Here is a 15,040-nt window from a genome sequence, read left to right on the forward strand (position 1 = left end):
TCCTCAAGAAGTTTATCTTAAACAATTTTCTACATGTGTCCCTCAGCACACCAAAAAAGGTCAGGAAAATATCCCACTGCAGCTTTGGTATTTCCTGACAGTGCAGGAGAACTAATTAGCTGCAGAAGATGACTGCAGAAGGAGCTGATCCTAATACATTTAAAACTGATCAAACCACTGAATTTTTAGAGGAACTAGTTTGCACTAGTTACAAAAAGTTAAATCTCAGAAGCTGAAGTGCAGAATCAGCCACTGCTCCCTTCAGCAATCCCTTGGCTGAGCAGTTTCTGCTCAGTCAGGGTCAGGTCTGTAGGATGAGGGCTCTAATCCCACATCTATCAATGCCAAAGTGAATTTGACAGCCAATTTCAAAGCCACAAAGCTTGAAGGAACACAAGGAGGAGGAATGTGCCCTCAGTGCACCACATAAGAGTGGCAAGAAGCAGGCATTAGTGAAGTGTTTTAGCTGTTCTTGTAAGTAAATGAAACAGTAAAAGTTGCTTTCTACTCTTGGAAACCATCTCAACTGAAATGTTACAATTCTTTGTTGCAATTAAAACACTGCCTATGCTTTCTGGTCCTGGAATGGAAAGGACCTTTCTCTTCCTAGGGAATGCCACCCATGCTGGAGTTATCCAGAATGGCAGGCTGATGAATAGCAAATACCTACAATGGAACCTGGCAAGAATTAGCAGCCTATTAAGCCAAACAAATGTACAGTACTGTAAAATCAGAATCAGAATTAGTGCACACAGATCTCATCCTTCCACATCGAGAGAAGTTATCTGGAGTTTAGAGATTTCCTTCCTAGGGCACCACGGGAGCAGCTCACAGGCTGGTGCCAGCCATGCCATGCACTGTGGTGCCACAAGATTAATAGAGAAGTGGGAAAGCTGATGGATATGAACAGCCACTGAAAATAGGATCTTCTGTTTGCTAAATGTGGGTTTAACTGTGGTCTGAAGTTAAAAAGGTAGCTGAAGAAGTTTCTATAAAAAGGCCATTCTTGTTTACTTTATATCTCTTGTTGATGAAATCCACTCAGTGCAGCAGTAAATGTACAGTTTTCAGGCTGACAGCTGGAACATCATGGGCTGAAATCTTTCCCACACCTCTCACACAAAAATACCAGCACTGGAACTTAGTTAACAGTTCATATGTTTTCTGAACAAGAACTGAACCAGTTCATGTTCCCAGCTGGCTCTATACTGGTGAAGGAACAAAAATGGCAGTTATCTGTTTTTTTAATAAATAAAATAAACATCTTATCTCTGAGTTGACAGTGTCCATGTGATCAAGATTCATTTAATACACTTTTGGAGCAGAACATCATCTAAAATTCTTCAAAGCAGACTTCTTTGCCCTTATTCATTCAACAAACCATTCCTGGTTTGTTTTAGTAGAATTATATTCTTGGGAATGTAGTAGTATGTTACTCAAATGTCAAATGAAGTAAGATGAGCTGCATTTAGGCAGATAACAAAAGATAGGTGGCAGTAATTCACCTGTACTCTATTGAAATCATTATTTACCTTTTAATAAGTATTAAAAATTTTTAAATTAATACTCTTTCAAAGAGGGAAAGCAAAAGATTTCAAGTAAGAATCCAGCTATGGATCTTGTTATATAGAGAGTAGGAATTCATATAAGTTGCCCCAATCAATTAATGTCAAGAGAGTCACAAATCTCAGCTCTCCCAGTGTAACGGGTTAATAAACTATTTTTTGTTCCTTTTAATTCTAGAACAATTTTTATTTCTTTTGTGAAAATACAAGATGAAAAAAGATCAGTGTAGGATGTTGGTATTTTTTAACACTGAGAATACAATTGAAGAGCTGCTTTTTAGAGCTGAACAGTATGAAGACAAGAACCTTTAAAGGTCTTTGGTTTTCAAGTTGCAGAGCATGTTGGAAGCTTAGACCAAAATGAATGATAGACAGCAGCTAAAAAGCAGCTTAGGAAGAGGAAGGGGTTGTCAAATGGAATTTCCCCCTGTTACATTATTTTTAAGTAGTGCTATTACACAGCTCTTTACAGAATTCCTCTTTAACATGTATGACAATATCCTGCTGTTTAAGATAAGAAATTATAAAAATGATGGGAAAATGTAGAATTGCTGTAATTATTGGAAAGGCTTCTAGAGCATCACCCTAATTTCTGCTGTTAAAAATGTTTCAAGAATTTGTAGTATTCATGAAGTACTTAGTTAGGGAGTTAGTGCTTTATGGTACCAAATGTAAATATTTTTTAATATTAGTATTACTGTGTATTTTAGGTGGAATCTACAAGGATACCCTGCTGTAGAAACAGACAGGTAGATTCTGTACACCTCACTGCAAACTCCTCTTGAATATGAGGTGCCCTACTCTCATTCTTGAATATCTCCTTTTTCCCTTTTCTGTTCTTTCCTGAAACCAGAAATATTTACAGGAAACACCTATTTACTCTCTGTATAACAGGTAGCATGGATTACTCTTTGTCCTGCCTTCTCCCCCTGTGATACTGAAATAGGCAGAGAATTCATTACCTAATCTTCTTGCGAGTCCAAAATCAATGAGTTTGATACTTGTACCAGTCTTGTTGACACACATAATATTTTCTGGCTTCAAATCCAAGTGGACAATACCCTGCTTATGAATGTATTGAACTCCTTCTGAAATCTGCTTCATGTATTTAATGCACTCTCTCTCTGTCAATTCAAAATCTTCATCAATGATTCGTTCAAAGAGTTCTCCTCCAGAAACCCTATGAAAGACAGAATAAAAAGATACTTTTGTAATATATTCATTTGGGGAATAATCAAGCTTTCTTTTTACAGCAATACAGAGAGTTCAAGCTTGCAGCAGTCACTTTACGACGCAATCTGTGTTTTATAATGGCATTTTCCATAGACACAAGGGTCATGTGTGAAGAATCCCCTCTTGTCCGTGGTATAAATCAAAAAGATATTTTCTCCTCTGAATCTCTGTCGCAGGTGAGGACTGGGAAACATTGATGTTGTTATTCCAGGCAGGAGGGACTTACACCCTGCCTGCAGGACTGTGTCACCTGCAGCTGACAGTGAAGTGTGTGCTCTGTGATTGCCACCCTGCACACATGAGCTCCTAACACTGCTCCCGACTCCTTCCCTCCTATGATCCATCAGTGCACAAGTGCAGAGAACATTATTTAGAACTAAAACTAAAATACATGGAATGGGTCCCAGGGAAAGAGGACAAAACTCAAGCAGATGAGCAAAAATTCAGGAAGAAGAGAGATTGACAGTGACAAAGGCTGAGGGAGGAAGAATTCTGATGATATGGTTAAATGGAATGCAAAGCTCAAAGGGTAAATTACTGATCCAAGTGAGCTCAGAGGGAATTTCCTCCTCAGCTATGACAGGAGAAGGATATAACCCACAATACATTCTGTGTTGGTATTTTTAGCTGAGCTCTCATCACACTCCTTGTAGGTCAATTCCATTTTTATGCTAATTTAGGATGTGAAATAATTGGTCTTTCCAGGGTAGCATATCCTGGATTGAACTGTTCATGCAACTGAAGTGGGGCATTTTTTACCTAGATTTAATAAAGCATAATTAAGTTGTGGCTTATTTGGTTTGGTGGATATTTTTATTCTGTTTTTGTTTCAGTTTGTGTTTTGTTTTGTTTCTTTGAGTTTTTTTTTTTTGTTGTTGATTTTTTTTTTTTACTTTTGAGTAACCACTCAACTGGTTTATCTGCTTGCATCCAAAAATGGGAAATATTTTTTTCTTATGCCATGGGTGAATGACCCATAAAGGAAGGAGCCCATAGTGAAGAGCAGCTTTGCTTTTAGAAATTAAACACACCATGGTCTTTATATGGTTTAATAAATATTTTGCAGCATTCATGGTTATTGACAAATGCAATTGCACATTTCAGTTACAGAAGGAAAACATAGCCTTGCATGCAGCCTTGCCATGTTTGCAGGTTTACCAGATACATGATTATATCCTTCATGTATCAAACTGAATTTGAAACATCTGAAGTGCTGGATGAATTTCTTGCTTTGGCTTTAAAATTTCAGAAAATATGTAATTAGGAATGCTATTGCAGTTTCCTATGAATATGAAAATAGTAAGAAGAGCATATGCTTGAAAAACTGAGAGGTTCTGTTGGATTAGAGCACATTTGTAACATAAAGCAATAGTATTGCCAGACCTATTGAATAAACATTCTAGTGTGTTGTTGCTTTGCTAAGACATTAACCAATATGGGTGTTTATGAAAACATCTGCAGGCAAAATGTTTATAGCTGGAGTACTCTGCAACTCCAAATGATTATCATCCTCAGACTAAAATGCACCAGTTGTTTCTGAATGTTTAATGCAGACAGTGACGACTTATTTGTACTATAAAAGTGCCACCCTTTTCAAATCCCTAAAGGGAAAACTTTTCAGAAATTGTACCATGGTCTCAAACACCACTTTTTAGCATATTTTTGTAAATGAACCACAGTTAATACACCTGCCTGCTGTTTTTACCATGGGAGCTCTCAACACTCAGGTAGCAATGGTAGATTAAACTGCAATGCATTTATGGGATGAATACTGTTGCATTTATATCAGGAGCCAAATCCAGTTTGATTTTTGCCAGGTTAGGAAGCTGAATAAAATCAGTGTGGAGGAGGTTCTGCACATACACAGAAGGAGAAGTTGGCTTTGTTCAAACAGTCACAACTAGTTCAGAATCCAAATCTCTACTTTTTCTGGATTGTCCTCTTTTCAGTCTTCTCTACATGAGTCATTTAGGAAAATATTCTTATCTATGGAATCACAGAATACATATCTAAGGTTTTGGTCCAGTAGGAACAGTGAGAAGAATCTACTTAGGAGTTGCCCAGGCAAATACTCAACTGCATTTTCAAAAATTACATTAGAAAAAAAAAGAAAAAAAAAAACAAACCCTAAGTAACTTGTACTAACTTAAATCACATAAAATGATAGAACTTAGCACTGAGATTTTCCTCCAATAATCTTAATTTGCAATACAATAATCTCCGTCTGATTTATGTAAAAATAAACTGACTATCTAAAGTATATAAAACTTTGAGGCACTTAGCCCCCAGTGCTGAATTAAAGTGACAGCATGCTACTATTTTCAGATTTGCTTCTTCCACTGAGATTGTTAGGAACCAATATGTTCCTATATTTGAAAAGGAAATGCCTGAGATTTGCCTCTGACTTCCAGTAAATGTTAGATGGAAAGGTTTCCAGGCAAGAGCACATCATTATAGTGTTTAATTTAAAAGTAATAATAAAAAAAATCTGATTTTATTTTGAATATGAAATCAAACCATATAAAATAGTGTAATGAGAAATATTAAAAGCAGAGAGTATGAAGTTTAAAAGGTTCCAGGAAAGGTATGGTAATAAAATTAAAATGAACAATTTAGAACAAATATCAGGAAGAAAAATCAAAGGGTGCTTCTTGTCAATTTGAGTAGAAGGGGAGCTCCTAAATGCCAGTCACTGCTAAAATCTGATTTGAAGGAGTCTGATAGGAAGTGAGCTTGATTTATTTGAAGTCCAAGCATTTAAACTCTAATGGAAGTGAAACAGGTTGGATTGTAAGAACTTTTAAAGGTATTTCCCTCAACTTCTTTGATATGCAAAGAAATACTATATGAATAGCTACAGCAGAAATGGTCCCTTGGAGGGTCTTTATCAAAACAGAGGCAGTTTCTGGGCTGGGATTGTGTCAGCTGGGTAAAAGGACAGCAGAGACCCCACCAAGTCACCTTGTGCCTCACCGCCCAGACCTGCTCTGCTGCTGCTCCACACAATGGAAATGTCAGGGGGGCCTCAAAAACCAGAAAAGTTGCCCACCCCAAACTAAAACCACATCCTAGTGAGGCTGAGTAACATAATTGCTTTAAATTTGATTGCACTTTTCTACATTTTTAAAGAGTAAAATCCTTTTGCTGTCAGGGGGGAACTAATGGAGTGTAAAAGCCATATGCTATTCCAGACTCTTTATACATCTCCCAGTTTTCCATTAGGTCTGCCAGCTCTCAGTTCCAAGCTAAGTAGGGTTCCCTTCCCTTACCATCATCAGTTTGCTCAACTGTTCAATTTAAAAATAAAAACACCTTCCTGCACATAAGTTCCAGGGTTGTAAAATCCAATATCTGAAATATGCCAGTGCAGGAGTAGTTTGCACATAATCTAAGCAAGTGCCAAGCAAGCAAAATAGACAGAGAGTCTCTTTTGCCTCAAACAATTTTCACCTTACTTAGAACTTCCAGCCAGCAAAAAAACTGCTTCTCCTTGCATCAGAGAGCACATGAAGTCGATGTGGCAGCAGAACTGTAACTAAAGTAACTTTTTGGGAAAAGCATCAGCACAGATTAGGATTTAATTTTCTTTCCAGCTGGTACTGACACAAGTATGGGGTTCACACTAAGCAGGTGCATTATGGATCATTAAAACACAGGTAATATTGGCCATTATTGTTGGTTAAGACTGTTCAACACATATTTAGAACATTTTTTCAGTAAAAAATGTTCTCCTCCTTAAACACATTTTAGGTTCTAAATGAAAGTCCAAAATGCAGCTGACTTTGTTCTCACCTCTGCCAATCAGACAGTAAAACTCAAAACCCCACCACATGTACTTTAAGAAACAAGCAAACTAGACAATAACAACTGTAGCACATTTTGACTGATTTTTCAGAGATTAACAGAGATTCACTCACACAGTTTAAACAAGCTGGATAAATAATTAGAAAAACTTGCAAGATCTGAAATCCAGGCCCTGCAAATCCTGAAGCATTTGACAGTCCTGTGTCTGTAAGTTGCAACTTTTGTACACACAATTATTTTCAACATTATTAATTTTGTTAGTGTGCTCTGCTTTATACTTACATTTCCAAAACCATTACGATGTTGGCTTTTTCTTCAAAGGCATCTACACACTGGACAAGTTTTGGATGGTGTAGGCAGTTCATGATGCTGATTTCTTCCCTTATGTTTTCTTTTTCCTTAGCAGAATATGCTTTGAAAAATTTTCCTGCCCAAACTTTTCCATTCTTCTTTTCAACAAGCCTGAAGACTTGTCCAAATTTTCCCCTGAAAATATATAACTATTTTCATAAAATATATTTTTGCAATGTATGGGCCACCACAAATAGCAACAATTTACAGAATATTCCAGCACAACCATTCCATTCTGAAATAAAAATGTCTTAGTATCAAGTAGTATTCTATATTGATCTGCAAAAAGTTTTGAATGAATACCATGTTTAGAGATATTCTGCCATTTCAGTTAACAAGTCTTATATAGAAGGGTTCAAAAATTGGGACTCCTGTCAGGCTTTAATTCAGGTCTTTCTGCACACAGTTTTCTACAGGTCATACACATTTGAAGGTGATGGGACATCTTAAGTACAGGATTTAGGTGAGATCAGAATCTGAATGCTCAGGGCTTCAGTGCTATTGTTTCCCTTTGATGTAGTGTACAATTCTAGCTCTGTGTTACACTTCTCAGGATTTGTTCACGGCAGCACAGAGGATCCCCTGGCCTTCAGCACCGATCACTGAAAGATTATCATGGCCTGCAGTTCACACCACCACGAGCTGGGGCCCTGAGAAACACAGCCAGGCTAATCACTGACCTTCTCTCAGCAATAGTATTAATGCTCTTGGGATTATGGCCGCTGTCAACAGAGATTCCAGTCTGTAGGCAGGATAATCTTATTACCACTAATGGATATAATGGAAATGCAAGTACACGATGTGTACCTTTTTTTTTTTTTTTCCAGATAGCTTTTAGGACACTGAAAAACGAATGAATCCTCTAGCTTTGTTCATTTGTGAGCTCCATTTTCCTTGCCAGAAGTACATGTAGTGCCTATTTAAAATTATCAGCTAATAGGAGCAAAGGATCTTTATGGAGTGGACGCCAACGTATGTCAAAATCTATTTTTACTGCAACAAAGGAGCCCAATGGGATGTTGAAAGTGCAAGACAAAAAATAAATGCCCATGATCTTTATCACTGGCTTCTAGCCTTGAAAACTGTGTGTCTTCAAAGCCCAGTACTTACGATCCCAGCCTTTCTTCGATGTTATAGACATCGGACACTTTCTGTTCAGTGTTGATCGTAACCGTCCGATATTCCACCTCTGTTTCTTTCCCCTCTACAAATAAGCATTAAGGACCACGATTAAAATCCTCCAGAAAACGTGGATGAAGAGCACAGGTTTGCATTTGTCCTGTTTGAAACATGCACATCTTACCATCATCAGATAGCTCCGCTTCATCCTCTTTAGGTTCTGTGATGAAAATAAAAACACATGAATAGCTTTTTATATGGGATATGACACTTACAAAAAATATTCAAATTATTCACAGTTCTCAATGGACAGACCCTATGGCAAAGCAGCAAAAAGCAGTTGGGGAATTTGTGCATTAACGTCTTAATTAAAGTTTCTTCACCACTTCTTCATCACTATTGACTATCCAGTCACAGTCTACTCACCATTTCTGATAAATCAAGTTCCTGTGGTTTGCAGTACTTGTCAATTATACCTGCCTACTAGAAACATCAGCATACTGCATCAGTTCAAAGTAATCTAAGAAATACCCTTAGAATACCTCAGGGAAATAAAAAAGAAATTAAAAATATTTTAATCAATAATACTTCTTGTTTGATGACATTTTTTTCTTGGCTTCGATATGCCTTTTTTAAATTGTGAAGCCAAAAGTTGGGCAAGTTTGTACATGAAAAGATTTCCTGCAAAGCATCCAAACCTTTCAGACACAAGATATTGAGAATATCTGAACAGCATGCATTCCCCTGAGCATTGCTGAATTCTGTAATCACTGAGGTCCAAAAGGAGCCTCAGTTCTGCAGGCAGACTCAAAGACAGCTGAACCCAGTAACCAAAGTCAGAGTAAAATCTGGCCTGAGTGTCCTGATTTTAGTTTCTAATTTTCCTGTAGATGAACTGCCTGTACCACTGCTTTTTGCCCGTGGGTGTGAGGGGAAAGGGGCTATAGCTGGAATGTTGTTATACAGTACTTCCACTACTTGGGCTTGCTCCTGAGACCTGTGGCTGTGGCTGTGATTTGAGAACCTGCAAAGGCTGTTTGTTACCTAGTGACCTGTTAATTCTCCTGGAGCTGCTGAAGCTGCACTTTGCCATCATGGAGTGCAAGCTTAACCAAGGGATTTATTCCCCCTGTGTCAACAGAACTGTGTTATGAAACATAAATGCAGCACTCTGGGCACTGTTAGGTGCTTTAGAGCACAGAGTTGGACGCAGAGGATGAGAAGAAAACAGAAATAAAGGGGGCAGGGGGTAGTTGGTCTGAGGCATCACCCTTTCACATTCTACACAAAATGCTGCATCTGTGTGCTGGTAGCAAAGCCAATCAAGTGGATAAAGTCTGTTGCTAAAGCCTTCCTCTCTTTTTTTTCTGGAGTTGCAACCCTTGCATATTCCTGCACAGACAAGCCAGTTTGCAGAGATCTACCAGAAGAGGAGGAAGGGAAGGGAGCTTTCTCCTCCCGGGGTAGCTGTCCTCAGACCTTCCTCAGCTACAAACTGCTCCTGCACAGAGCACACCACATTTTCCTCCCCTTTTAAGGGCTGTGTAAGGGAGCTGCTCCCAGCCAGGCTGCCAGTAGGTAATGTCTGCCAAATACCGCTTAGGCAAGAAGTCAGTGCCCAGCTCTGCAGTGACACTGCATTGAAGCCACGGAATAGAAACATTTTGGTCCACCAGTGGAAGCCTAAATTGTATAAGTGGTACATATCTGAGCTTGGTAAGTGCTGAGTAGCTGTGCTAAACCTTTCTCGGAAGTGAGTCAACACTACCAAATTCTCCTCAAACATGGCAATGCTCACTTTAATCTGTTGTGACTTACAACTTTTTTTTCAGTTTTCTTTAAATGCACAGTGAAAATTTAGCCGTGCCTTTCTTCACTAAGATCATACTGACATTGCTAATATGTGCTGGCCACCTCAGTATGAAAATCAGCAATCAGACTTCCTTTTCTAATCAGCCTAGAAAATCCAGAGTTGTTCAGCTGTTTACAAAGATGGCAGCTTAAAGTCCTGATTTTGACAAGTGCTGAACACATGCATTTTCCACTGCCTTTAATTAAAACACCATTTATATTCACACACTTGAAAAATCACACTTTAGATGATTTGCTCTTTTTTCACGCTGTCTGCAATACTAAGAATTGAAATCAATAAGCCCTGGAATTGAGAGCACAAAGACAACCTACCCCCTCTTGCAAACAGAACACATTTTCTTTTTCTCAAAACAACGTTTTTGTTGCTTTTTAAAATATGTATCACAATGACTCATACACTTTCGAACCTTTTGTACTAAATCTATGTAAGAAAATGCTCAGACTTAAATGGAAAAACAGCTTGTTTGCTTTGGTCCAGTATAGGTAGTGGTTGCTCTAGGAAAAATATAGAGAAGAGTCAGGTCTCCAACCCTAGAAGGTGTTTGTCCTGCAACTAAAGAAAGAGGGCATTCAAACACAGGGAATTTTATTATGAAGAGCTAATACCATGGAGCTGCCTTTCAATTTTATTGCTACTACTAATGTTATTTTCCCCGCTTTGAAGAGAAGGTGCATCTTGATTTAGATTGGTTTTAAATCTTACAAATAGAGGGAAGTAATTCCTCAGCATGCATCTCATTTAGCACTTGAAGAGAAATATGATTCACTTTTGTTTGAGAGGCTTACACAGTTGTGTGATGCTGCATCACTTTGCTATCATTTTGTCTTCCTTTAGCAATAAAAGATAACTTCACAAAGGTTATGTGGAACACTTCAAGCTCCAAAGCCCTGCACATGTAAATGAAGAGGGAGAGATACAAGGCACAGCTCACTCCTCAAAGACAGGAAAAATGGTAAAATTTGTAATTCCTGGTCTGGGCTTTTTGATAAGGTAACTATCAAAGTCATCCTTGCAAAGTAGGTAGATGGAGGTGTGCACAAAAATGTGTGGTCACTTTCTGGTTTTGAAAAATAGTGCTGACATGTGTGTTTCAAGTTTTGTGCCAGTTCCTGAATAATTTCTACAATGATCCAGCTCTCCCTATTAGTCCTTTGAGATGATCTTAAGCAAAAATTAAGAAGTAAAAGGTACTGAAAAATATTTTTAAAACTACATGCAACTTTAACCAGAAAACCTAAAAAAATATTTTTGGCATACATAATGCTGCAAAACCAACATGCTGATTAGGATAGCCTTGAATTCACAGGCTGGGTGTACTAGGGGATACAGGGCTGAGGTACACTAGCATGCTGGGATTGAAAGCATGGGAAATACAGCTAGCTGTGAGGTGCCAGTTCATTTTCTGCTGCATATTCTGTGCTTGGCCAGCAGCAAGCACATTCATTAGTTTCAAAAGCAAATTTGGAATAGTGTTTATGGTTTGTTTTTCCACGGTGCGTCCAGTATAAACTATAATGAATCCATTGGTGTATTTCAGGTAAGCCACCGACCATCATTTTCCAACTGGGCATGAACTGAATGTGTAACATCTGTGTAAGGTTTTATTTCCCATTACCTGTGCACTGAACTGCAGAATTCTGTCAGCCAGGACTCACAGCAAGCCAAAATGAGAATTAGCGCTTGCTTTCACAAGGCAGGGATTTGGGATCCCTGAAGCCAAGTTTCCACACTGCAACTATGCAAAACTGATGTGCTCTGACCCCCAAATGAAGTCTGTGAAGGACTTGAGCACAGTCACAACCCAGCACAAGTGTTCACCACAGAGATGTGTGGGAAGGAGGGTGTGCAGCTCTTTGGCCTTGGTAAGGAACCCTTAAGGAAGAGTTCAATTGAACTGAGATTTTTTTTTTCCTTGTAAGAACTAACCTTCTGGTTTCTCTCCAACCTTTACCAGCTCAGACTCCTGGCTGGGCTCGCTGATGCCGTACACGTTAGCAGCCCGTACGCGGAACTTGTACTCGCGGTCAGCCTGCAGGTCCTGCACGCTGAAGGAGGTGCTGCGGCAGGTGGTGAGGTCTGTCCATTTGTTATCCACTGAGTTCCAGATCTCCACGGTGTAGGACTGCACAGCGCTGCCACCGTCGTAGGAGGAGCCGTACCAGGAGAGGGTGAGCGAGGAGCTCCGTATGTCCGAGGCACAGGGAGTTCCAGCAGGTGGGTCTGGTTTGTCTGCAGAAAGGTACACAACACACACCGTGAGCATCAGGGACAGAACTCCCATCAGGGTATTCCCAGCCCTTGCTCACAGCCCTTCTCTTTCCATTCCACTGCTCTGCCTCACAGCTATCATTACAGAAACTGTGGAGACTAAAACCTGTCCCAGCTATGCCTGCAATCTCCCACAGTAGTGCAAACCCCTCCTCGGTGACCTTCCTTAGAGGAACACCCCTGTAACAATCCCATTGCTGTGATGTGCTTCCTTCAGCTCCCTGCATCTGCTTCCACACTCCAGGGCCACTGCTCACCTCTCACAGCCTCAGAAAGTGCCACTCATCCAAATACACCTGCCTACAGAAATACTAGAGCCAGTTCGTTGGCATGGAAACAAGGCCTTGAAGGGTGACAAGTTTATCTGCCAACAATTTAATGAACAAATTCATCTTTGTGCTGTTTTTGAAAGTCTAGTGCACTTTTCAGTAAGAAGGAGTTCATCTTAGAATATATAATCCTAATAGTGAGATTTTTAAAATCTCATATGCATTTTGGACATTGCTGAGGAAGTAGAAGACAGAAACTTCTGTATTTCCTCAGTTAGAGGATTGCTACTGAACTCCTTATTTAGATGAGTAGATTCCATGCCACCAAAATCTGGTGTGCAGATGTGCAGCCAACTATGCAAACACCTGAGAAAACACAAAAGCCTTGCAGTTATATGACTTTTCCAAGATTTAGTCTAATGATTAATTATTGAAATTAATGTTCTTCTAAGACAGAAAAATGATAACTTTTAAAATAAGTTCCTAGAAAATAACTGTGGAAGTTAAGCACTTCAAAAGACTTTTAAGGGAACAAATAGCTTCTCTGGAAATAATCCTCTCAGAAATAATCTAGCAAAACTTACAAAATAATGATGATGTTGATGTGGATGAACTAATGGCAAAAGATTGAAAGAGAAATCAAAGGATGGGATAAATGAGAGAAAATGAAAAGAAAAAAGATAGAAAATGTAAGATGCTACAAACAGTGGTTACACTGAACATAGACTGATAAAATTCTGTCCCATTTTGCTTGTTCAAGCTGCTAATGGACATTATCACTTTCTCTGTAGGAAAGGCAGAGCTGACAAAGCAGCCAAAAAAGTACTGCCACTTTCTCAGCAATAAAAACATCCACATGCTGGGGGAAGCTGTTGTAGACTTTGATCAAAGGCTCGCTCTGACAGACTATATCCCTCTATACTCAAATTATCATTCCTAGGAAAATTCCTGAGCTGACAGAAATAGCCACAATTTGTCAGAAACATGCCTTTGGTTCTTGGACAGAGGAACCTCTCCTCTGACTGCTGTGGTTTAAGTCATAGAGAGGGAAATTGGGACAGTCTAATCTGATCAAGATAGTTAAGTATCAGTTCACTATTTGGAAGAGTGCAAGTTTCATTGCCCAGTGACTTCCCTGAAAAAAAATTTAGTTCAGTTGGGATGGAAAATACATCTCCCTCCACAACTTAAACATATTAGAAGATATATAAATAGAAATTTTCAAGTATGAGGGAAAAGACTGAGAGGGAGGAAGGGAGGTGGACAATCGAGTGTGCCACTGCATTCAGTATGAGAACCCCCAGGTGGAAGAAAAAGTGACTGCTGGAATCAAGATTATTTTATTCATTTTGGCAACACTTAAAACAATGGTCCACAAGGAGTCATCATTATACAGCACATCTCTTGTTAAAAACATGTCAGAGACCAGATGTCCTTAAGCTCTGGAACAGTTTACTGTCCTGCTTAGTGGTCACATTTTACTCACCTCATTTTCTGGCAGAATGGAAGGGGCTATTGGCAAGCATGAATTTATAGAGTAGATATATCATGAACTGAATCACAGAGGAGTTACATGATTTGTCTAAAAAAGAGAGATTGTTGCAAAGACGAGAACTGAATCTCGATCTCCTGATGCCCAAACAGCAGCACCTCTCTTCCCTGTACTGGTCCTGTCCCAGCCTCCCTGGAGCTGCAAGAAGTGAGGATTCAGTGCCCACACCATTTGCAGTATCAGCACATTTGTACCATACCCATAGCAATCATCAGAGAGCTGCTGGCATGGCACACACAGATTCTATGATTTTAGTCAGACAGTGCCAATGACATCTTCACTACAACTTGTTATCCATGCAGACCTTGCTGGGAATGATTTTCTATCCTTCTCAAAATCTTTACAGGACTGGAATATTCAGCCCTGTGTCTTGTTTCCCTCCTATGTAACCATCACTGCATCATCTCAAAATGCAGATAGAACTTGAATAAGTAACAGCCAAATTATCCTAAATCCAAACAGAACAGAGCAGTTGAAGATAGCAGTTGGAAAATACTTTGAAGAAAAAGCCAAGCCAGTAGTCCATCACCTTACAGGGGCATCTGTGGAGGTTTGTCAAAGCAGTGCAGATTCTCTGACATCTGCTTATGCACACAGCCAAACCTGGACGTATGTGTTGCTTTAAAAATAAACTGTTAGGTTGCTTTAGTGCAGAGTACTGAATTTATATGAAGAAAGTGTGCCTATGTTTCAGTATTTGCAGAGCACAGTAGCCTGCTTCCTGTGCAGGACATGAAAATACACTCTCTCATTGCTGACTTTCAACACACTTCTGTTTCCAAATGAAACTCTGGGCATGATTTATCAGTTTCCTAGCCCTCGGTTTCCTCAGTGAGCTCTCTTTCCATGACTCACGTAGACAACTGGAGTCCCTCTGGCCAGCATGGTTTACAGAAGCAAGGCTTAGGTATGTGAGTACTGCAGAGAAAACATTCATGGCCAAGGGGACATCAGTGGCAAAGGAAATGCTATGTGACTTTAGACTAGTATCTGCTAGCCTTGGAAA

The 15,040-nt window shown here is 39.3% G+C and overlaps 1 protein-coding gene across 1 annotated transcript in view; it reads right to left on the bottom strand.

Moving 5' to 3' along the window:
* The window catches only part of MYLK (myosin light chain kinase), a 141,385-nt gene that overhangs the window by 18,043 nt on the left and 108,302 nt on the right, over positions 1–15,040 (bottom strand). The window contains exons 21-25 of the mRNA XM_083864760.1: positions 11,872–12,174; positions 8,257–8,292; positions 8,064–8,157; positions 6,885–7,088; positions 2,528–2,745 (exon numbers count right to left, since the gene is read on the bottom strand). Of these exons, the coding sequence (XP_083720886.1) occupies positions 2,528–2,745; positions 6,885–7,088; positions 8,064–8,157; positions 8,257–8,292; positions 11,872–12,174 (855 nt within the window). The remainder of the gene's footprint in view (positions 1–2,527; positions 2,746–6,884; positions 7,089–8,063; positions 8,158–8,256; positions 8,293–11,871; positions 12,175–15,040) is intronic.

This window comes from Zosterops lateralis, assembly GCF_965231275.1.
Source record: "Zosterops lateralis genome assembly, chromosome: 7".
Classification (NCBI taxonomy): domain Eukaryota; kingdom Metazoa; phylum Chordata; class Aves; order Passeriformes; family Zosteropidae; genus Zosterops; species Zosterops lateralis.